We start from the raw sequence: 23,228 nt of genomic DNA, 5'->3' as shown, positions 1-23,228 counted from the left end.
CGCAACTTACTTTCGTAAGGTTTAATAATTCGAACGAAATAAAGAAAAAAAGTTGTATTATGCAACAACCACTTGAATGGATGGTATATTCTTCTACAACGATACAACATTGCTTAACTACATAATAACAAACACGATGTCAATTCGCGATGATCATGCGATTCGTACTTACATACATATTCCTTTCTCTTCGAGGAAGTCGATTTAATCTAAGTTTCTATAAACTAATCCGCCCGCGTAGTGTCGACAAGATTTTCTTGTTTTGTTTTTTTTTTTCTTTTCTTTTCTTTTTCTCGAGGAAGAACATTCCTTCGTCGAGATTAATTCTTATTCGTAATTCGTTTTACTTTGAAAAGTATAAGACGAATATGTTGTATTTACGTGTGTGTCGAAAAATACGCGAAGTGTCGAGAAGGTTTACTTATTTTTTTTTTTTTTTTTTTTTCTTTTCTTTTATTTTTTCTCGAGGAAGAACATTCGGTCGTCGAGATCAATTCTTATTCGTAATTCGTTTTACTTTGAAAAGTATAAGACGAATATGTTGTATTTACGTATGTGTCCGAAAAATACGCAAAGTGTCGAGAAGGTTTACTTATTTTGTTTTTTTTTTTTTTTTCTTTTCTTTTCTTTTTCTCGAAGAAGAACATTCGGTCGTCGAGATCAATTTTGATTCGTGATTTGTTTTATTTTAAAAAGTATAAGACGAATATATTGCATTTACGTGAGTATCTATTTTTAATGTCACGTTATCGATATCGGACAAAATGTTCAACCAAAGAAATCTGTCAGAAGGAAACTAAGGAATACTACGATTATATAAGCGATTTAATATACTAACTACGATGCTTATCGTTAGAAGTATGCATCAAAATGTTGTCCTTTTTTTTTCTTATTTCTTTTTCTTTTTTTTTTCCTTTTTTTTTTTTCTTTTCTTTTCTTTTCCTTTTTTTTAATCTACGTATTTTCTCCGAGGAAAGCATTAATCAGCATTTGTCAAATTTTCGATGGATCCTTATGGATTACTTATATACTTCGCTTAAATCGCGTTAGTACTTCGTTTCGGTTTTCCTTTTTTTTTTGTTTTTTATTTTTTTAAATACTTGGTCTCGCTGACGATAACAACGGGAATTAGATATGACATGATACAAAGATCGAACTTTTTTTTCTCGAAATTTCTTCTTTCACATTTTTTTTTCTATTCTTTTTGAAATGTTTCTCGTACTCATTCTCGTACAGGTTGAATTTCTATTTAAAGCCAGAAAGAAAAATAGAAGAGACAAATCCATCTTCGTTGACCTGTACACCGACCGACGTTCAAATATATTTTTCGGAATTAATATAATTAATTATTAAAGTTATTATGGTGTTATATTCCTATCCTCTTAAATTTTATTGCAGAACATCCTAAACTTTTACATATACAACGTTTAGTGTTTTATTATTTCTATAGAAATTCTATAAAATTGTCGTCATTTTTTTCTGCGATATCATTTCCTTTTTTCCTTTTTCTTCCTTTTTTTTCAATTATTCAATTAACTTTTATAATTAATTTAGTTATGAAATGTTTGAATGCTCGAAAAGGAATAATTTGTGTTATATTAAACGTCGATCGATTCACAATGATTTTTATTTCTTAATTTCTAATAATATATATCATATATATATATAAATATATATATATATATATCTGTTTAATTGCAGGATAATTTTGTTCAAGTCCATCTCATTTCATATTTTCATACTTTTTTCGTTAAATTATAAAAAAAAATGAAAATATTTATAATCATTTCGTTAAGTAGTGGAATATAAATGGTATGGTTGAGTATATAAAAAAAAAAACAAGAAATTTAATTAAAATCCGTTTGTTTTGGAACGTATACAGCAAGAATGATAAAAATAAATGTCATTAAGAATTATTAATAAAATAAAAAGAAATAAAAAATGAAAATAAATAAAAATAAAATCCTTTAAAAATATATTATAGCATTACAACGTTTAATAATATATCCTCTTTCATAATATGTTATTACAATTGATCATTTTTCATTGAGTGAATTTGACCTTCCTTCTAATAAATGAAGAAAATATTTTACAAAACTTATAATGTTTATTAAAAAGAAAAACATACGATATGTTGGATAATTAAAAACTGGTCGTATGAGAAACGTACATCATAGACAGTTTTCTTTCCTTTTTTTATAAGAGCCGTAGGTTTTAGATTCCTACATTTTATTTTGTACTCGGTTTTTACCGCCGGGAAAAAACGGTATGACTTTGGTAAAAAATATCGCTGTTATTTGTGTTTTTATCAAACACTCCTCTTCCCCCGCATCTTACATCATCCTTTATTTCCTTCGTCCTTTTTGTATGAAATTAAAGAAGGAAAGCATTATCTTTTAAGATGTATATGTTTATATATGTATGCATGTATGTATGTATGTATGTATGTATGTATATAAGTATGTATATATATATATATATTATATACTCATTATCACGTGTACGTGACATATAGAATAATTTTGTCAACCTTATACACAAATTTCTTGTCTTGTTGACAAGATTAATAAAACTTATCAATGGACTATATATATATATATATATATATATATATATATATATATATATATATATATATATATATATACATATACATATATATATATATATAATATATACATATACATATATATATATAATATATACATATATATATATATATATATATATATATATATAAAACACCCTTGAAAAGTTTTAAAATCTTCGAGAAAAATTCCTCAAGTTAACCATTCCTTTTCGATCTTACAAACAACGAATGTCACCTTATTTATATATAATTCATAGTAAGGTTTAAGCGATTACTCCATCGAGGTTTGTACAATACTTATAGCAATAATCCAGGCAATTAAGCTGTGATATCCTCTGTTTGAGAAAAGAATAAAAGTATGAGAAAGAAGATAAAATTGAAAATGAAAATGAAAATTAAAATGAAAATGAAAATGAAAATGAAAATGAAAATGAAAATGAAAATAATAATAATAATAATAATAATAATAATAATAAAATAATAATAATAATAATAATAATAATAATAATAATAATAATAATAATAATAATAAAAATAATAATAATAATAATAATAAAAATAATAATAATAATAATAATAAAAATAATAATAATAATAATAATAATAAAGAAATGCAAAAAAGAAAAAAAATAACAAACCTCGTTAGATATATCCTTTAACTATAAGGAAATCAATAAATCATCTATCAATCAATCTTTTTACAAGCGCATACTCCTTTACTTTTTACGCGTATAAAACAAAATAAAAATAAACTTACTCTTGTTCTTTTCTCTCTCTCTCTCTTTCTCTCTCTCTCTTTTTTTCTTTTTACTAATATGTAAAATTTTATCGATAGATTAATTGCAGTTGTGAAAATAAATGAATAGTGAAAAAGGGAAAAAAGGAATCACGTTTTAATAAAATAGTGTGTTTATCTTCCTAAAACTGTGCGCTTCTCTGGACTGTACTTTTATCATCTTATACACGTTTAGCTTCTTTGCAAACTGATATTACACACGTATGTATATATTCTCTCCTCGATGAGTTTTCGCCTTTTACTTTCTCTCCCTGTCTCTCTCCTTCTTTCTCACTCTCTCTCTCTCTCTTTCTCTCTCTCTCTTTCTCTTTCTTTTTTCTCTCTTTCTCATATCCCTTGCATAGCTCTGTTCGATCTACAAAACATCTCTTTAATCATAAGTCTCAGATTCTTGTTGTACTAATTTATATCGACGAGGACTTTTCACGCACATAGAACCATGACCCTCTAAAGAAAGTCTTCCTTTGCGTTGAAGATATCTTGTGATGTATCGAGCGACCAATATTTGAGGTCGCATCTGCCATTCGTTTAGAACTTCTTTAGGTGCCAATACCTAAAGAAAAAAAAAACAATAAGATATCTTCTATCATTGTAGATATATCTTTGCAATTTTGATAAAGAATCAATAAAACTAAAGCTTATATATCATAACAACAAAAAGTTTAGATATTAATTAATATAATTATTCGTAAATAATAAAGAAAAATAATTAAATAAATAATTAATTCGTATAAAAATAAATAAATTTTTTTTTTCCAAATAAAATCATATCAAATCAAGATCATAGTGATCATATAGATCACCTGATCTCCTTTGAGTCGATCCAACAAAGTCACGCTAACTACAACTGATTGAATGCCAGCGTGATGTGCAAGTGCTCCGAACGAGAGACTTTCCATCTCTATATTAATAACACCAGCTTTGTGTATCTTCGTTAAATAATCCATCTTTTCGTTCTCCGTGAATTCACAGAAAGCTCCGTCTAATCTAGCCTGACCTTCGTAGAAATCGTAAGTACACATGGTCTTACCGACCACTGTGTCATAAGGATCATCACGATGAGCCAAAGCTTTTAATTCTCGAATTAATTGTCGATCAAATTTTGCTGGTCTCTTCACTATCTTTCCTAAGACAGGCTAAAAGATAAAAAAGATACATTTTACTTTATCTTATTATTATATATATTTAAATTATATTATATATATATTTAAATATATATTATAATATATTATATAATATATAATTATATTATTATAATTACATTATATATAATTTAAATATATATAAACTACTATATTATTTTATCATAATATTTTATATACATTTTATTTAATATTTTCATTATATATTTTTATATAAATATTATATATATTATATATTGTTTTTATTATTATTATTATTATTATTATTATTATTATTATTATTATTATTATTATACTATACCATTATATTATAATATATATTTATTTATTATGTAAATATTATTAATATCTAAGTAGAATATACTTACCAGTTCTAAATAAGAATTCAACATTCCATCTACAGCTTCGTCAGTAATAACAACAGTGCCACCTTCGAGTCCAACACCACCACAAGTACCGATCCTGAAGAAGATTGGATCCTTGACCTTTGCATGATACATCAGCTTGATAATTTCGTGAAGAAGAATTCCTACAGAAGGAATACCCATTCCATGCTGTTAAATAAAAAGGCAATAACTTAAAGTAACCATGTACGAGAAATGATTTAAAGATGGGGTTCAATACCATTTCATTCTTTTACAATTCACAATATTGTAAAAGAAAAAGAAAAAGAAAAAGAAAAAGAAACAGAAGAAGTAGAAGAAGAAGAAGAAAAGAAAAGTATTGATTCACAAATACGAATCAAATGCAAAGTGTAAGAAGAAGTAAGTTGAATAGGTAACTCTTGGATAGATAAATATCAAAGAATTCGATTTACAAATTGAATAGTCACTTTGATCGAGAATACCATCTTAAACTATTTCGAACAAAATAAAAGACTTTGAACTTTTATAATACATAGTTTTCACAATCGTTGTTGCAGTCTACTGGTATTCATTTGAATGGTCTTCTTTGTACTTTTGTATTCTACTTTATTTCTTTTTCCTTTTTTCTTCTTCTTCTTTTTTTTCCCTTTTACTTCGATCTTACTTTGAGAGAAACGAATAAAATTTTATTTTCTTCGTCGATAAAAAAAACGACGAGATCGAAATGAAAAAAAGGAAGAAGAAACAAAAAATCATGAAAATATTTGGCGATGATCTTTTTTTTTCTCTCACACGAGAAACATTCAGTATGTACTTACGCTGATTGAAAGCACCGGTCCAACTTTGTACATGCAATAACGATAGGAATACTGGCTGATGTCGAGAAGGGTTGTTCCAGCTGGAATCTTGTGACCTATTTCCTTCATAATGTAATTCGCAAACTGCTCCATACGTTTCGGCGTGCCACCCATGCAAACGAACTGCAAACAAAACGATAGTGAATAGAATGAATACCTTATCGTTTCTCTTGTCGTAGAAAATCGTACCGAAAGTAGATAAATAAAAGAGAGATAAATAGACAAAGAGAGAGAGAGAGAGAGTGAGAGAGAGAGAGAAAGAGAGAGAGAGAGAGAGAGAGAGAGAGAGAGAGAGAGAGAGAAAGAGAGAGAGAGAGAGAGAGAAAGAGAGAGAGAGAGTGAGAGAGAGAGAAATAAAGATAGATAAATGAAAAATAAAAAAAAAGAGAAAGAGAGAAATAAAAGAATAAATGGGAAAAAATTATTCGAATGCGGAAGGACAATAAATGAATTCCACTATATGGAAAGACATTTTTCTGAAATTTTTCATATTTTATATTCATTTTGAAATTTGCAATTATACAGTCGCTTTGTAATTTCGTTTTTAATAAAATGACCGATCTAATAATTAGAATAACTTTGTTAGACTCGTATGGTTCGGCCATCGATCGTCTCTGAAAAGAGACATTTTTCAATATTGATCTTCCCAAGGAATATTATATTCAAGGAACGGCGATTCATTCGTTATCACGAGAATTATATTCTTCGGTGAAATCGAAAGGTGTGTTCTTTGAATTTTCACATGATAAAGATAAAGAAAAAGAAAAAAATAAAAGATAGAGGAAAAAAAATGAAGAAAAAGATAGAAGAAAAAAGAAAAAGAAAAAACGAAGAAAAAGAGTTTCACGATACGACAGTTAATTGCATTGTTAGTATTTGTACGAATGTGATGTTAATCAAAGGAGATTGAAATTTATTTATTAAGTTACAATGGAAATTTCATTTATTATTTAATTTAATCATCCTAATGACGTTCATTTAACAGCTTTTAGCTGAGAATGAATAAAGAGAAATGGAGCATAAAGAAGTAATAGTTTGACGTATGTATATACATATATCCTAATATAATTGAAATATTACAAATATACACATACACATGAATAAAGATTTGTAATTCAGCGTTTAATTTAACTGTGTAATGTCGAAACTTTCGTAAGAACAATTTCTTCGTTCTTTCTTTCTTTCTTTCTCTCTCTTTTTCTCCTTTCTCTCTCTCTCTCTCCCTTTTCCTTTTTTCGTATCTTTTCTCTTTTATATTAAAAATAAAAACTTAAAAGTTCATAAATTGCAATTTGTAAAATTCAAATGGACAATTCAAATGGTCCACAAAATGGACGGAAATTGTGTATTTTTTTTTCTTTCTTGTGTTTTTTTTTTTTTTGTTATTTTATTTTTCTTATGTTACATAGTTTCATCTAGTACGAGTTCATGGCATAATGAATTATCGTAAAATTTCGCAATTCGAGATAAATCCGTTAAACATGTAAATAGACGTCATCAATTCTATTATAAGGAGCAAAGTCCGTATTAAGCGATCAAATATTAAACTCAATCGATTAGGCAATAAATTTGTTATCCGTTTCCTAGATAGCTCTGGATGAAATTATATAGAGAAAAAAAGATATATATATATATATATTTCTTATGACCCAGTAAATAATATCTTTGAATTTAATAAGATAAGAGCTTTCTTTTCTTTCTCCCTTCCTTTTCTTTCTTTGTTTTTTTTTCCTTTTAAATACGTTCGACGAAACGATTTATCGACTCTGCTTATCGATGGAATTTCATTTGCCGCTAAGTAAATCCGGGAATAACAAGTAAGGAGGCAAAAACTAATAGAAAATAAAAAGTGAAACGTAAGGGAAAAAGAGATAAACAAATAAATAATAAGGGATATTTTCACAAGTTGTACTTCAAAAACTAGATCACTTTATCGGTTAATGTTGTTTCTCGATCGATTTGATCGAATAAGATTCACTTACTTCTTTTATCAATAAATTTATGTTTATCAACATTATGTTATTTATGTTTATGAGAATTATCGTTACGTAATAATGACTTAAACAAATAACGAAAATTAAGATACTTGTTAATATCATTCAGAAATGTAAACAATGATGAGAGATTGATTACGCAATTTCGATTAATTAAATTCATGCATATAAATAAATTGAGAAAATTTAATAAAATTATATTATAAAATAAATCGTATTTTCTTTTTCTTTTTTAGAAAGAAAAAAAAACAAACAAACCATTGAACATATACATGCATACGTATGTATACACACACGCATACAAATGCGCCTAATTGTATAATATATATGAACAAAGAAACCGTATAAAATTAATACGAGAAAACGAATGTTACGTGGTGTGTGTGTGTATGTCTGTGTTATATACGTATGATACCATGTTGAAATTTATGTTACCTTAACATCGCCAAACATTTCAACGAGATCATGAGAGCCACTGCCAAGTGCTAAATGATACAATATATCTTGATCCATTAGTTCGATATTTGGATTCCTCAGCCTAACGGAACCATCTCTGTATCTGAAAATTCATCAAATTTTATTATTATTTTACAATCGTTTGTTGTATTTCTTATCGTCATTTTTCAATTTGAACGTAAATGAAAATGATTTAATATTTTCCTTTCCAGCAACGTATCCGTTAAAAATCAAATAAAAGATAAGACATCGATAATCCCTAAACTTAATTTGCAAATACACGCATATATATACATATATTATACAATATACGTATGTGTGGGTGTATCTATCTGCGTGTGGATGTGTGTGTGTGTGTGTGTGTTACGATTTTGCTACTATTTTCATTACAAAAGTATGCGTTCATGAGTCAATACCGCTAAGTTGTGCCAACAATGTTTGATTGGTTATAATATCTTTCGATGTAAATAAATATGATGAAATAATATTATAAAAAGTATCATTGTATTAAATAGATCGATAATGTAATATCGAAATTTTCAATATAAAAATAATGTTGTTTATTTAGATATTAAGCATAAAATATTTTCGATATAAAAATAATAGTTATTTTTTTTTTTTTTATTCCGATATTATTTATTGGCCAAAACAATAATATATGTATATATTTTATTTATCTTATTTGTTTTCTCCTTCTTTTTCATAATAATTAGAGAAATGAAATACCAAAGAATAAAATAATGAAAGTAAAAATAAATATGGATAAAAATAAATATTCTTTTCTTTTTTGTTATTAATTAATAAAATTAATAAATAGTTTCCTGATCGTAAAGGTAAACTGATATCCGGGGACATGTCTTTGATCCAATTAACTTGAACTTAATTTTCGATTTAAATAAAGGCTTATGGCAAGCCATGGATATATTGATCGACATCGTCGAGTGAAATTTATCGTCGAAACCATAGAAACTGAAGGAACTCGTGTTCAAACGTTACGTTTGATTATTTAACGGATATTTTCAATGACATATAATAAACACTACTTTATCGTTCTTTCTTTTATTTTATTTTCATCATCGAATTTTTTCCATTAGATCAGATAACAACGAATAGAATGTATAAACAAATAGATGTATGTAATAAACATAAATGACGTAATAAATGTTATTAGATTGCTCCGTAAAATCTATGTAGAGTTACAAAAAATATAATAACATTTAATATGTAATATATATATATATATACATAACAATTTAAAAAAAATTATGATAGTCTCTATTTTTTTTTATCATTTATCTATATACACATAAACACATTTAATATGTAATGTAATATATGTTTAATATGTAATATAATATGTGTATATAACAATTTACTATTTCGTTAAATTTTCTATAAAAGAAAAGAATTATCTTTATTTTTCCAATTCTTTTTTATTTTATTACTATTATTTTTGCTTTAATATTTTTTTTTTTTTTAATAAGTAGTATAATATTGATTGTTTCTATAAAATTTCTATGCAAAAATGAATCACCAATTCAACATCAATTAATTAATTATTATGATTAGATGTTTAAAAAGAAATTGCTATTGATTAACGCATTGGAGAAATGGGGAAAAAAGAGAAAGAGAGTTTCTTTTTTTCTTTTTAAAGCAATTTTTTTGTTTAATTTTAATCCTTGTTAAATTTCAATATCAATTTGAGGATAAGGCTCGTTCGATTAATCATTTTTATTCTTCCATCAAACGGAATATCGATCACAGAATACAGTTAAATGCCTCTCTTAACTTTACCGAGGTCACGGAAAAAAGTTTTGAGACTTCTTTAATTACTCGAGAGCGAGTTCTCTCTGTTTCAGCGACATTGAAAAACGATCGGAGCGATTTCAAAGGAAAATCGCAATACATGTATATATACATACATGCATACAATATATATATATATATATATATATATACACACACACAAAAACATATACGTGTATGTATAGATATGTAGATATATATATAATATATTTATAGTACATATACATTTTATATCATATATAACATATATCTGTCGTGTGTATAGACATATAAATGTGTGTGTATATGTGTACACACACACACACATAAATAATCATAAATAAAAGGTGACTCAACACGATAACGATGAACTTGGAATTTTCATTAATATGCGACTATAACGAGAATGATGCATCTAGTAAACTATACAAAACGTTTTAGTACATAAAGCCTTTATTTGTAAGATTAGGTAGATTAAAAAAATAAAATATTAAATATATTTTAAAATATTACCTTTTTTTATTAATGCTTGCCCAATAATCAATTATTGATTTTATATTAAAAAAAAAAAAAAAAAAATAAATAAATAAATAAAAGAAATAAAAAGGAAATGAATGACCGATAAGATAGGCATATCATTTTCTATGTTAACACAACATTTTTTATTTATGAAAGATATCAAAAATTATTGCATTGTTAAACGATATTAACAACTCTTCACTTTTTAAAAATAATAAAAAGATACAAAGTTAATTAAACGAGACAAATAAGTACGTCTCGTATTGTTAACTAGGACACCAAGATGAATACGTAAAAAAAAAAAAAAATAAATAAAACTGTGAGCAATATTTTTCTTCCTAAATAAAATACTATAGAATATGTAAGTAAAAAAGTTTTATTTGAAGCATACAGATGCTTCATGACGAACTGTAATCATTTTCAACACAATCATATACTGATATTAAATAAATGCACATACGTATTTGCAGAATATATGTTTCACATATATATAAACCAATCGATCCTTTGACCCTCCCCGTATATGTTTGTGTCCATATATATATATATATATATATATAACCGGATGAACCTTATATCCCCCCTTATCATCAATTACTGGGCATAATTCACCATCCGTTGATCTAAGAATTTTTTCTCTTCATATTGTAGGTATTTCATATATATATGAAATATTGAATATTTTATATATATATATATAAAATAATATACATATAAACTATATGTACAATTATACACAGACACATTGAGAGAGAGAGAGAGAGAGAGAGAGAGAGAGAGAGAGAGAGAGAGAGAGAATACACATACATATACACATAATTAATATTTTTAATTGTAAATATTATCAATATTAATATTCGTAATTTATGAATGTGTTTGCGTTCATTTTTTATTAATCAGCTTATATATGAATGTCCGTCTGTAGATATCTGAGGAAATATCTTGTAACAGGTTGACTTTAAAAGAAAATTTATCAAGAAAATTTTGCATCACTTTTGAGGTAGTTCCAAAATGCATGAAAATGTTTCTTCTTACTCTCGATATTTTTGAATTATAAAAGTCGATAAGTTTCTTTCTCTTTTTTAATTTAATTTAAATAATTTTTTTTTATATATTTATGTAATAGTGATTCATATATTCAATAGTGAATTATATCTAATAAAAAATCGGTACTATATATCGTTTATGAAATAATCGGCATTTTAAGAATTAAAGTTAATTTGATTTTTCAAAGCTACAATTTGAAAAACAATCATCATACTACGTAATATTTCAAAGCCGATTACGTCAAATAAGATTATTGATCTTCAATCAAAATCAAAATAAACGACTGTTTAATTAGTAAATAATGTATCTGTATAGCATGAAGTATGAATTAGAGCATAGTGTGATTGTAGTCAGTCGCTACGATACTAATTATTTTGTAAACAATGCATAGTAGCAAATTTTTACTTGATATAATTTTGATTGCAAATATAATATAAATATTCAAAAAAAAGAATGGACAGTCACTGTATATATATATATACACACACACCTGCGCCCACGCACGCATATACGAAGTATATAAACAACGCATAGAAGCAATTTTTTACTAGATGTAATTTTGATTGCAAGTACAATATAAATATACAGAAAAGAAAAAATAGCCACTATATATGTATGTTGTGTATTTATATATATATATATATATATATATATATATATATGAAAATAAAAAAAAAATTACTATAATGACCCTACCTAACAGCACTGTTGTTTGGATAATCAAATTCGTCATTATCGTTACTTTGTTTATCCACGGATGAATTTAACTGACACTTGTGATCATTCTCTTCTCCGTCTTTCAAATTTCTTTCACAGGTACAAGTAGGCATCTTGTAATTTTTCTTTTTCAATTTTGTCTTCTTTTCCTATTAGAACTAAAAACCGGTACGCAGTCCGTCCGTTCGGGAATAATCTTGGAATATGTTCTATTACGCTTCGAAGGGAACCTTTATACTTCTCCCGTCTTTCCCACCACCACTATCAACGACACTGGCACATACAGACCTCTCTTCTGATACTGTCGATTCGCTGCCAGCAGACATTTTCTATACATATACGTTTTTATATATATACGTTTTGCATATATATATATATATATATACTATGTGTATGAACATAATACATACATATAAATATATATATATATACACATATATATATACATACATACATATATATACACACAAACACACACATATATGTATATACAATACGGGTACATACAAGAACGCAAAATATTTTTTACTGAAACAAATTCATGCATTAGAAATATATCGTCTCTTTTGTCTGTTGCGTTATCGTTACGTTACGTTTCACATATGCATACAAGTATCTAGATATATACATATAGACTTACATATATTACGTATATACTATATAACATATATATATATATATATATATATATATATACAATACATATATATCACATATATATATATAAGTATAATCATCCTTATTGTATTCCTAAGAATAATATGACTTGTTATTGATCTGTGGATTGATTGTTTTTCTTTTCGATTAGATATGAGATAACGTATCCTTTTTTTCTCCCGACTCGATCGATAGATCAGATATTAGAAATTTTATCATAATTATCGTATAAAACGCGAATCAACTCATTCTAATTCTAATTTTGAAAATCAAATGATTCTTGAATTTACTTTCAACGATTTTAAAATTCATTCATTGTAGTGTCTGTTAGTTCAAATGAAAATTTAATCCGAATCAATTTTGAAGGATCTATCACGGGCCATCGCTTTTTGCTATCCTTGAAACACACGAATCGTCAATTGGATTTGCTTTTGACGGTTTGAAAAATTTCCCAGGACAAATCGATCTTTACGGCCTAGTAAAGATCCAGTTCGAAGGGAGACAAAAAGAGAGAGAGAGAGAGAGAGAGAGAGAGAGAGAGAGAGAGAGAGAGAAAGAAAAAGAGGGACAGAAGAAAACTGGCGGAGATTCTACAGTTTTTTCTTTCTTTCTCTATCTCTGTTTCTCTCTCTATCTTATTTTCTATATCATTTCATAGTTTTAAATGTAAGTCGATAAAAGACGTCAAGCATTTAAAAAAAACTTTTCTTCTCGCATGTTCCCCCCCATAAAATGGAATGAAAAATTGTCGATTCGTATCAGTTCACAATTATATGTGAGTATTTACAAGAAACTTATCACATTTTTTATTACATTTCCTTATCGAAAAAAAAAGATCTATTTGATAAGTTCATAATAACGTAATAAGAAATATTGATGTATAATATTAAATATAAATTTTTCTTCTTCTTTCCCTCCTCCCCCCATAATAATAATTAAATAAATGAAAATTAAAAATAGAAAAGAACAGTAAAAAAGAGGAAGAAAAAAGAAAGAACGTTTTTCCTATACTTCGTTAAATTTATTCCATCTTCTTTTACGATCTCATATGCTCAATAAATGATATGAATTTTGTTCACGTGCTAGCAATAACTCTAAAAGAAAATTATGTATCAAATATGCCAGCCAACGACATCGTAGAAAAAAGATATATGTAGGTAGATCGATTGGAGGGAGAGGTTTCGAAGATCTCGTTTTATATATTCGAAAAACTTCTCTCTCTCTCTTTCTCTCTTTATCCCTTTCTTCCTTTCATTCTATTTCTTTACGACCAACATTTTTCCTCGTATTTACGAGACTACATTGCTCCCAACAGTATTCTCGAGAGAGAAAAAGTAAGAAAGGATATTTCACAGTTTTTTTTAACTGAATCCGGATAGTGATACACCACCATAAATGGTAAAGTGAGCTAAAGTGAGTGGCAAGTAAATTGAACATCGATTCAAAACTAGTCTCTCTCTCTCTCTCTATCTATCTATCTATCTATCTATCTATCTATCTATCTATCTATCTATCTATCTATCTATCTATCTATCTATCTATCTATCTATCTATCTATCTATCTATTTAACTATCTATCTCTTATATGAGACCAGTAAATATAAGTACGAGAAGACGTCTCGTAAATTAGAAATTTCTTGTGTTTTTCTAGCATATTTTAATATATATCGATCGTTCCTAAGGATCTTAATAATAAATTTTATTGTCTTCGATTAAATCGACTCTCGAAATCGTAAAAAATATTGTTCGATAAACGAGCAATGTTCATAGATTTCTTTTTTCTGATAATATCTACGATTATCGTATATATCTTGTGAAAGAAATTGTACACGCTCTTCTACTTTCCTTTTTATTTTTTTTTTCTTTTATTTTTTTTTTTTTATTTATTTATTTATTTCTTTTTTTTTTCTTTTATTTCTAACTTTACACATGCTTCGCGAAGCGCAACGAATATGATCTTGTAAACTTCCTGACTTCTACGTTGTTTATAATCTATTCCAAATGTGATGTAGTTATATTTATTCGAATATATTATTTCGAATGATTTCGAATAAATATTAATAAATATTCGAAATCATTCGAAAGATTTTTGTATGGGCATAGATTGGAGATCATAATTTTCTTTTTTTTTTCCATCATTTATCGTAAAAAACATACATATAACGAATAATCAATAAGAATTCGATTTTTGTCAAATATTTTGGATCTGAAAGATTCTCTCTAAGACTGGAGACTTGTATTGTTTACTGTTTAGGATTTTTATAAATATTGGAGATTAATTTTGTTTATTATTAACGATTTTTTTGTAAAAATCGGGCATTTACATCTTTTGAAATTCGCAGAATACAACGAGAAATAGATATGTATCTAAGAATTATCAGGCTTATATCACTTCTTACGATTCGAAGAATTTTACTAAAAATTAGAAATTATTATGTTTTGTTTTTTATATCATATCGTAACGAAAAATGAATAAAAATTCAATTTATGAGATTCATGATCTGAAAAATGTTTACAAAAATTAGTAAATAAGTATTTTTTTATCATTTACAATAACGAGAAAAGTATACGTACATATATATATATAAAGACGCGCGCACGCACATACATATACATACACGTGTGTGTGTGTGTGTGTGTGTGTGTATATATTTGATAAAAAATTTATTATTGTGCTTCTTTGTCACGAGCGTGATTCGATAGTAAATGATTTAGAACCAAATCAAAATTTATCAGATTATTTAATTTATTATTTTCTCAATTTATTTATTCCAAAGAAAAAATTCTTCGATAAGTCCTTCAAGATTTTAAAGAGTCATTTATCCTCATCTTAAGAAAAATTACGACAGAATATCATGACATGAATTCATGAATAGAAGAAAATGAACGTATACACATATACATATTATTTAAATACATATGTTCATGGATGCACGTCTAATGGTTACTATTACGTCATTTGAGATAAAAGTCTATTACACAATAGAAGATTGTGAATCTGGAAATTCCTAAAATTATGAAACTTAACAAGTATGTAAAAAAAGAATTTCCTCTTGAGTAAAACGTTTTTATTATTATTATTATTATTATTATTATACTATTCGTTTGTAATTTAGAATAATGAAAACTCCCTTAAAGTTTCGATCTTTATTTTCTTCTTCTTCTCAAAAAGTTGTCATAAATATCGATTTATTAGAAAAAGTTTTTAATATGTATCTATATTTTATCCGTCGATTTTCATTGACACTCGAAAAATAAATAATGATATTTAAAATTTTTTTATTACCTATCAACAATTCAAAAGAATCTACGAAGTTATTAATTTGAAACAATGAAAATTTAATTAAAATTAAAATTCATTAGAAAATAGGAAAATATTCCGTATACTACGTATTTATCGTCGAATATTAATTATCAAATATACGGGTAAGCTACTTATGCTTAAGCGTTGTTATAAATATAAAACTTTATGTTATATATTTATCAGAACGTTCGTAATACAATATACTAATATCGTAATAAAGTATGTTACATAATCTCTCTATTTTTTCTTTTTTTATCTTATCCAACACAAAAAGATTAATGCGTGATTCGAATATTAATTATTAAATATACTATCTAAGCTGAAATAATTTATGTATATTTATTAAAAATGTCTGTAATAAATGTCTCTTAAGATAATTTCTTTTTCTCTTTTCTTTTTCTTATACTTAATACAAAATATTAATATGTGAGAATTAATGTCGATGATATTAAAAATGTTAGCATGAAATAGATATGTATTTACACAAATAAATATTCTGAAAGGATATTTTATATTTTACAAAAAAAAAAATAAAAAAAAAATAAAAAAAAAAATAAAAAAAAAGAAATTAAAAAGAAATAAATAAAAAGAAAGATGTATTTAGATTACGTATTACCTCGTAGTTCGTTAACCGTATTACTCGTGTTCTAACGTTCGACAGAAAAAAAAATCCGAAGAGATATGGCATGCAAAGCCTTTTTTTTTTTTAGGTATGTCGGTCGTGCCTTTAATGGAACTTGATAATACTTTGAATTTTACGACATTCTGATCCATTGGAATTAAGGAAAGCGCCATCATGGCTCGAGTGACCTATGACCTAATTTTCAAGCATAAGAACGATGAATACCGTTTGATCCATTCTCTTCTTATTTTTTTTCTCTTTATTTTTTTTTTTTTCTTTTTTTTCCTTCTTTCCGCCACCCTAGTATCATATTTATTATTAACATAATATGACACTCGTTTGTGGAAACTCATTTGCAATCTTTTTTTAGATGAAAAGTAAACTAAAATTAGTATAAAAAAAATAAAGTAATAATAATATGAAGGAAAATAAGGGGATGTAAAAAAAGATTCAAAACATAATTCGAGAAATTATTACTTGTTATTTATTACTACTTATTAATTATCAACTAGAGAGATAGATAGATAGATAGATAGATAGATAGATAGATAGATAGATAGATAGATAGATAGATAGATATATATATATATATATAGAGAGAGAGAGAGAGAGAGAGAGAGAGAGAGAAAATCGACTCGAGTAAAAGCAATTAAATCTTTCATTTCAAAAATCCAATGAAAAATACTGTGTGACAGGAGAATCTCACGATGACAGTCGGCCTTCTATTCTTTGTCCCGTTAACAACAAAGCTATATAATAGCTTCTAGCTATACATAAAATAGTAATATATATATATATATATACACAGTCACTTTTTCTCATTTTCTCTTTCTCTTCGTCGTTTGTTGCTTTCTGTTCTAATAATCTCCAATGAGATTCTTTCACTAAAAACTATCGGAAAAGATGGAGAAGAAGAAGAAGAAGAAGAAAAAGAAAAAAAAATATAATATCTGAACATCTCAACGATCATTTTAAACTCTTTCATTTTTTAAACGTACGTTTTAAAATAAAAAGTGAGCAACTTCCAGTTGAAACAAAGTATCTTGTATGTGCGTTTACATATATGTATGTGGTGTTTGTGTGTGTATGTGTATGTGTATGTAACGTTTAAAAGACGTCACGTTTGAAAATCTACCATTTGCTGGCAACCTATATATGACTTGCTCGTTTCACACGTCATTAACACGAGTAAACGACCCCGTAACTTTTTCCCTTTTCGTCCTTGTAAAATAGAATCGACGACAATCCGACGAACAAAACTTCACGTTCTAGCCCTTTTTCTCATTCTCGTTATTTACGAAAATAAAAAAGAAAAAATATTCAACGAATATGTCGAAAGAACGATTCGATTTTCAAATTCACAAGTTTCACATTGCCTATAACTTATAAAGTATGGTTGATTTGAAAAATGCGATAGTTAGTTAGAATGTTTCGACAATGTTTTACATTAATGTTCGTCATTCGTCTAAATGGATATCTGCTTTAAAAAAGAAAAAGAAAAAAAAAGAAAGGAGAAGAGAAAAAGAAAAAGTAAAAAAAAGTTACATGCACGCTCTTATAAATCTGTATTTCTTTTTCTTTCTTTCTCTTTTCTTTCTTTCTCTTTTCTTTTTTTCCTTCCATTTAAAACTTCGATGAATATATTTTTTCGTTCGTTTGTAATACTTTGTGTAATTTAGAAATGTAACTTATGTAACACAATTTTATTATCGATAATATTTAAATTTTATTTAGTTTGAAACTTTTAACAAAAATAAATATAATTTTATGTAAAACTTTTTCATAATGTTGAAACTATATACACACACGCACGCACATTTATCTGTATGTGTTCTATATTTTCTGAATGTTCTGTTTCATTTAAAAATTATAAATGATATAGAAGTACCTATATCATTTTATCCAATCAAAACTTTATCTAACTTTGAAATTTACGCGCTCACTTATTCATATATTGTTAAGAAGTTTTTATTTCGCATATTTCGTCACAAAAAATTGTTAGTTCACATTTATAGATTAATGTTTGTTATAAATGTAACTTACATTAATTGTTTGTATTAGTAGAATTGTAATATAAATTTCATGTGACATATGACATATATTAATTAAACACGAAGAAAAAGTTTATTTGTAAATAATTAAAATGAAATATATTTATCTCTTACGCTAATTAAAATTAATTTATTTTTCATAAAATTTATTTTGTTCGAACAGAGAATGCGAATAATAATTGCATAGTATATCTACGTGAGTACATATGTACCTGCATCACATACTATACATACGGAAAATCTATAATACTTGTATTAATAGAAACACATCGATCCCTTGTTTCTACCCAAACTCTCTCTCCCTCTCTCTCTCTTCCTCTCTCTCTCTCTCTCTTCCTCTCTCTCTCTCTCTTCCTCTCTCTCTCTCTCTCTCTCTCTCTCTCTCTCTTCATATAAAAATTTCACTTAACTGTTCGAATGCACACGTTATTACTGTTTTCAATTAATTTCAGATTATTTGAAATCACGTGTATATAATTAAATCTGAATTATATATATATATATATATATATATATATATATATATATATATATATCTGTATATATATATATATATACGTATGTATGTATGTATAATCATTATACGTACATACGATTTTAAAATTACAATATATATTACTGTTAATAATACAATGGAATATTTTAACACACCCATAATGTAAAAACAATTTTATTACACCAATATAATATTTCCATTATTTCCAATATTATTTTTCTTACAAAATTTCTACCAAAATAAAGAAAAAAATACGTACAAATTTATAATTATAATTATAATAATATCCACCCAATCTTAAGATACTTAAGTGCTTTAAAAAAATATATATATATATTTTACAAAACTTTGGAAAATTTATGATTACATAATAAATAAATAAAAAGCTGACATGTTAAAAATTCCTAAAATAATTTTTAAAGTTATAACATTATAATCGGATAAGAGTCACGTTTCCTTTATCCTTCTCACATTTCTTTCTTATTTTCTCTCTCTCTCTCTCTCTCTCTCTCTCTCTCTCTTTCTCTCTCTCCTTTTCTCTCTAATCATTGTGAAACGACGAACTAACAATAAGGGGAAGGAAACGTAGGAAGAAATTCCCCGATCGATTCCAAGTTCTCCGTATTGTATGTCATCTAAACAAAATCGATCACTACACGAAAATATTTATTTGACGATGCCCATGTACCAATTCTATATTGGAAAACGAAAAAGATAAGATTTTTATATATATCGTGATATGCATAGATACATATGTACAGACATATCGTATATCTATATGTATGTATATGAACAAGTGTTGGTTTCGATATTGAAAGACCACGAGAAGAGCTCGGTTTCATTAGATTCGTTCGCGAAGAGACGCAGTATACGTGAATTTAGTGAGAACGAGCATTGAAGAAACTCAACAAGTGTTAGAGAGAGAAAGAGAGAGAGAGCTAGAATTAAAGTTATAGCTAAATTGAAATTAATGAAGTAATCGAAACGTATCTGTTAACTTGAGTCCTTCTTTTTCTTTTTCTTAAATGTCACGTCGGAATATTAATTTTATTCTTTGACAAAAAGGTTAACCTCGAAAAAAATAGAAAGAAAAAAGAACAAAATTCTAAGAGCATAATTTAAGATGGAAATAGAAAGAAATTCGTTTCGGATTGGTCGCGATCGCATACTTGAAATGACCGTACAATTGGGACTTATTTGGGACATCGATTTTCGCCATTTTAAAACTTACTATACGCAGAAATCGCAAGAAATCGCAAGAAATCGCAATTTGGCATTTTAATATTAAATTGGCAAGAAAATCTATATATCACATTTCTTTGCTGATATTTAGATTACCTTAGGACATATTAAAACGCGTAATCACATTTTTTACTTAATTTTATTCTAAGAAAAAAAGAGGAGGGGTGGAGAGGGGAGTGAAAAAAAGAAATGCGTCAGCTTCGTTTTGAATATCAACGACGGCGAGAAATAAAAAAAAAAAATTAAAAAAAAAGAGAAAGAAAAAATGAAGAAGAAAAGAAAAGAAATGAATCAGCTTCGTTTCGAATATCACGACGATGAGAAATAAAAAAAAAATAAAAAAAGAGAAGGAAAAAATGAAGAAGAAAAGAAAAGAAATGAGTCAGCTTCGTTTCGAATATCAACGACGATGAGAAATAAAAAAAAATAAAGAAAGAGAAAGAAAAAATGAAGAAGAAAAGAAAAGGAGAATGGGTCAGTTTCGTTTCGAATACCAGCGACTACGAGAAGTACGAAAAATGGGTACAAAGTTCTTAGAAAAGGAGGAGGAGTCGAGTAAAATCGAAGAAATTTTGTAACCAAAAAAAGAAAAAGAAAAAAATTGCGCGTACTTTTCATACATTACAAAAAAAGAGAATGTCTAACACAACATGAATCCGTATGTCTTTCCACGGCCATATCAAAAGTAGCGCGTATCGTAAAGAGAGAAAGAGAGATAGAGAGAGAGAGAGAGAGAGAGAGAGAGAGAGAGAGAGAAAGAGAGAGAGAGAGAGAGAGATAGAGTGAGAGAGTGAGAGAGAGAGAGAATGTAAAAAGTCAATTGATAGATAAGGGCCCGTCTTTCGAAGGAAATGAACAAAAGGTCCTTCAGTGACAATGAAACAAAAAGAGAGAAAAAAGAAGATATAAAAAGAAGAAGAAGGAGAAGAAGAAAAAGAGGAAAAGGAGGAAGAAAACGAAGACAAAGATAGAGAACGAGAGGGGTATAAAACGTCGTGACCCAACCCTTCTCATACAACCCCTCGACGAGAGCACAAGCCACTGGAAAAAAATGGGGAAAAAAAGAAACAAACAAAAAAAAAAAAAAAAAAGAGGAAAAAGATAAATACATAATAAAAGAAAAAAGTGACAAAAGCGAAAAAGAAAGAAACATGGGATTGTATCTTAAGAGAGAAAAAATTTGTCAATATAAAAAAAAAAAAAAAAAAAAAAAAAGAAAAACAAGAAACAAGAAATCAAAGATCGATAAAAGAGAAAGAAAATAACTTACTCGTCGATTTCTTCGTCTTCTAACAGGAGACTCATCTTTACGATATCGATTGTTCTTCGTCTGTTCGATGATGAAGTTAAACGAGAGCGAACAAAATATTAGATTCGATTAAATTTACCGTCTCGCGATCACGCTAAAGGGTGTAGTCCTTCCGATCCTCCGCAGGACTATACTCGCGAAAGATCGTCGCGGTTCGACACGACGTGTCTAAACGCATGCGCTTTTCTGCTATTTCCTTCCCTTATTACTCGATTCTATTTCTCTATCTCTCTCACGTAAGACACACGCACGCGCGCGCGCGCTATATTCCAATTTCTCTCTCTTTCTCTATTCTATTCCCTTCTTTTCCTTTCCCCTTTTACCATTTCACTACCCCTTACCCTGTACCTACGGCCAACGAATTTAACACTAATTCCAAACATTCTGAGAATCCCACCGCGATACGGCGCTACCGTCGCAACCCGTCTAACCAGAATTATTATATTCATTCTTTTTCATTTTATCGAAGTAACTGTTTTTCTGTCTGTTCTACCCTGTTTTCTTTTTTCTATTTTTCTCACTTCTTTTCGACATTTCTTTTTTTTCTAAATTAATAAATCAAAATGATTCACCTTTGAATAAAAAAGATACATCTTACATGTGAATTAATTTTAGTTTATTTTGTCCTCACGTTCGACCAATGACATCGTTGTGATATTTCTATGGTGGATTGAGCCAACCAATGAACGCTTTTTATTAATCCTCGCGGTTCCTTTAAGGATACAATAATCATGCGATATTACTTTTCGCAGATTAATCAGGGACGTGTGGTTTCTTTTTTCTTTTTTTTTCTTTTTTCTTTTTTTTTTTATTTTTCGGAAAAAAAATCTTTTGTCTGATGAAGGAAATTGTAGATTTTAAACGTTAATTTCTTTGAAATTAATTAAGATTTCTTCGTTATTATAGTAGAACTTGGAAAATTAAAAAGAATAAAGAGACACAATTGTCATGTAAATACAAACAAGAGAATTATCTTGATTAACATGTTGAAACAATTTAACCCATTTGCATACTTAGGAATAATCTATATGTCATGATTATCAATTATAATCAGTTATAAAATATTTCGCTCGCGACGATATTCATTTATTATCAACCGTGGAATATTCCACTTTCGACAATATTATTCTGTCATAAAACATTTCTCGTATAATTCCTTATGAGTAGTATAGAAGGATTTCGAAGCTTAGAAATTTTTAAACTTATAGCGCATTATCATCAAGTTTTTCCTTATGTTCTTCAAACCTTTTTGACTATTAAAACAATAGGTACTTTCTAA

At 27.2% G+C, this 23,228-nt stretch overlaps 1 protein-coding gene and 1 long non-coding RNA gene across 4 annotated transcripts; both read right to left on the bottom strand.

Moving 5' to 3' along the window:
- Positions 1-179: 179 nt before the first annotated feature.
- On the bottom strand, positions 180-2,611 carry LOC118449582 (uncharacterized). The gene is made up of 2 exons (XR_004840444.2): positions 2,171-2,611; positions 180-2,068 (listed from the first exon to the last, which is right to left on the bottom strand). It is a non-coding gene; the product is annotated as an uncharacterized LOC118449582 (long non-coding RNA).
- Positions 2,612-3,305: 694 nt separating this feature from the next.
- Positions 3,306-22,130, bottom strand: LOC118449575 (uridine phosphorylase 1). Of its 3 annotated transcripts, XM_035884340.2 has the most exons (7): positions 12,248-12,511; positions 8,180-8,303; positions 5,712-5,873; positions 4,897-5,082; positions 4,190-4,522; positions 3,818-3,939; positions 3,306-3,741 (listed from the first exon to the last, which is right to left on the bottom strand). In XM_035884340.2, the coding sequence occupies exons 1-7, from the start codon at positions 12,379-12,381 to the stop codon at positions 3,714-3,716; spliced, it is 1,089 nt and encodes a 362-aa protein (XP_035740233.1). In that variant the 5' UTR covers positions 12,382-12,511; the 3' UTR covers positions 3,306-3,713. The 3 variants fall into 3 exon arrangements, with proteins under 3 accessions (XP_035740233.1, XP_035740234.1, XP_035740232.1); XM_035884341.2 differs by lacking the exon at positions 12,248-12,511 and adding an exon at positions 21,911-22,130 and having other exon boundaries at positions 3,306-3,939; XM_035884339.2 differs by having other exon boundaries at positions 3,306-3,939; positions 12,248-12,517.
- Positions 22,131-23,228: the final 1,098 nt, after the last annotated feature.

This window comes from Vespa mandarinia, chromosome 12 (assembly GCF_050613455.1).
Source record: "Vespa mandarinia isolate Hongniang chromosome 12, ASM5061345v1, whole genome shotgun sequence".
In the NCBI taxonomy this organism is placed as follows: domain Eukaryota; kingdom Metazoa; phylum Arthropoda; class Insecta; order Hymenoptera; family Vespidae; genus Vespa; species Vespa mandarinia.
The sequence above is the reverse complement of the archived record's forward strand: the minus strand, read 5'-3'. Positions and strand labels throughout refer to the sequence as shown.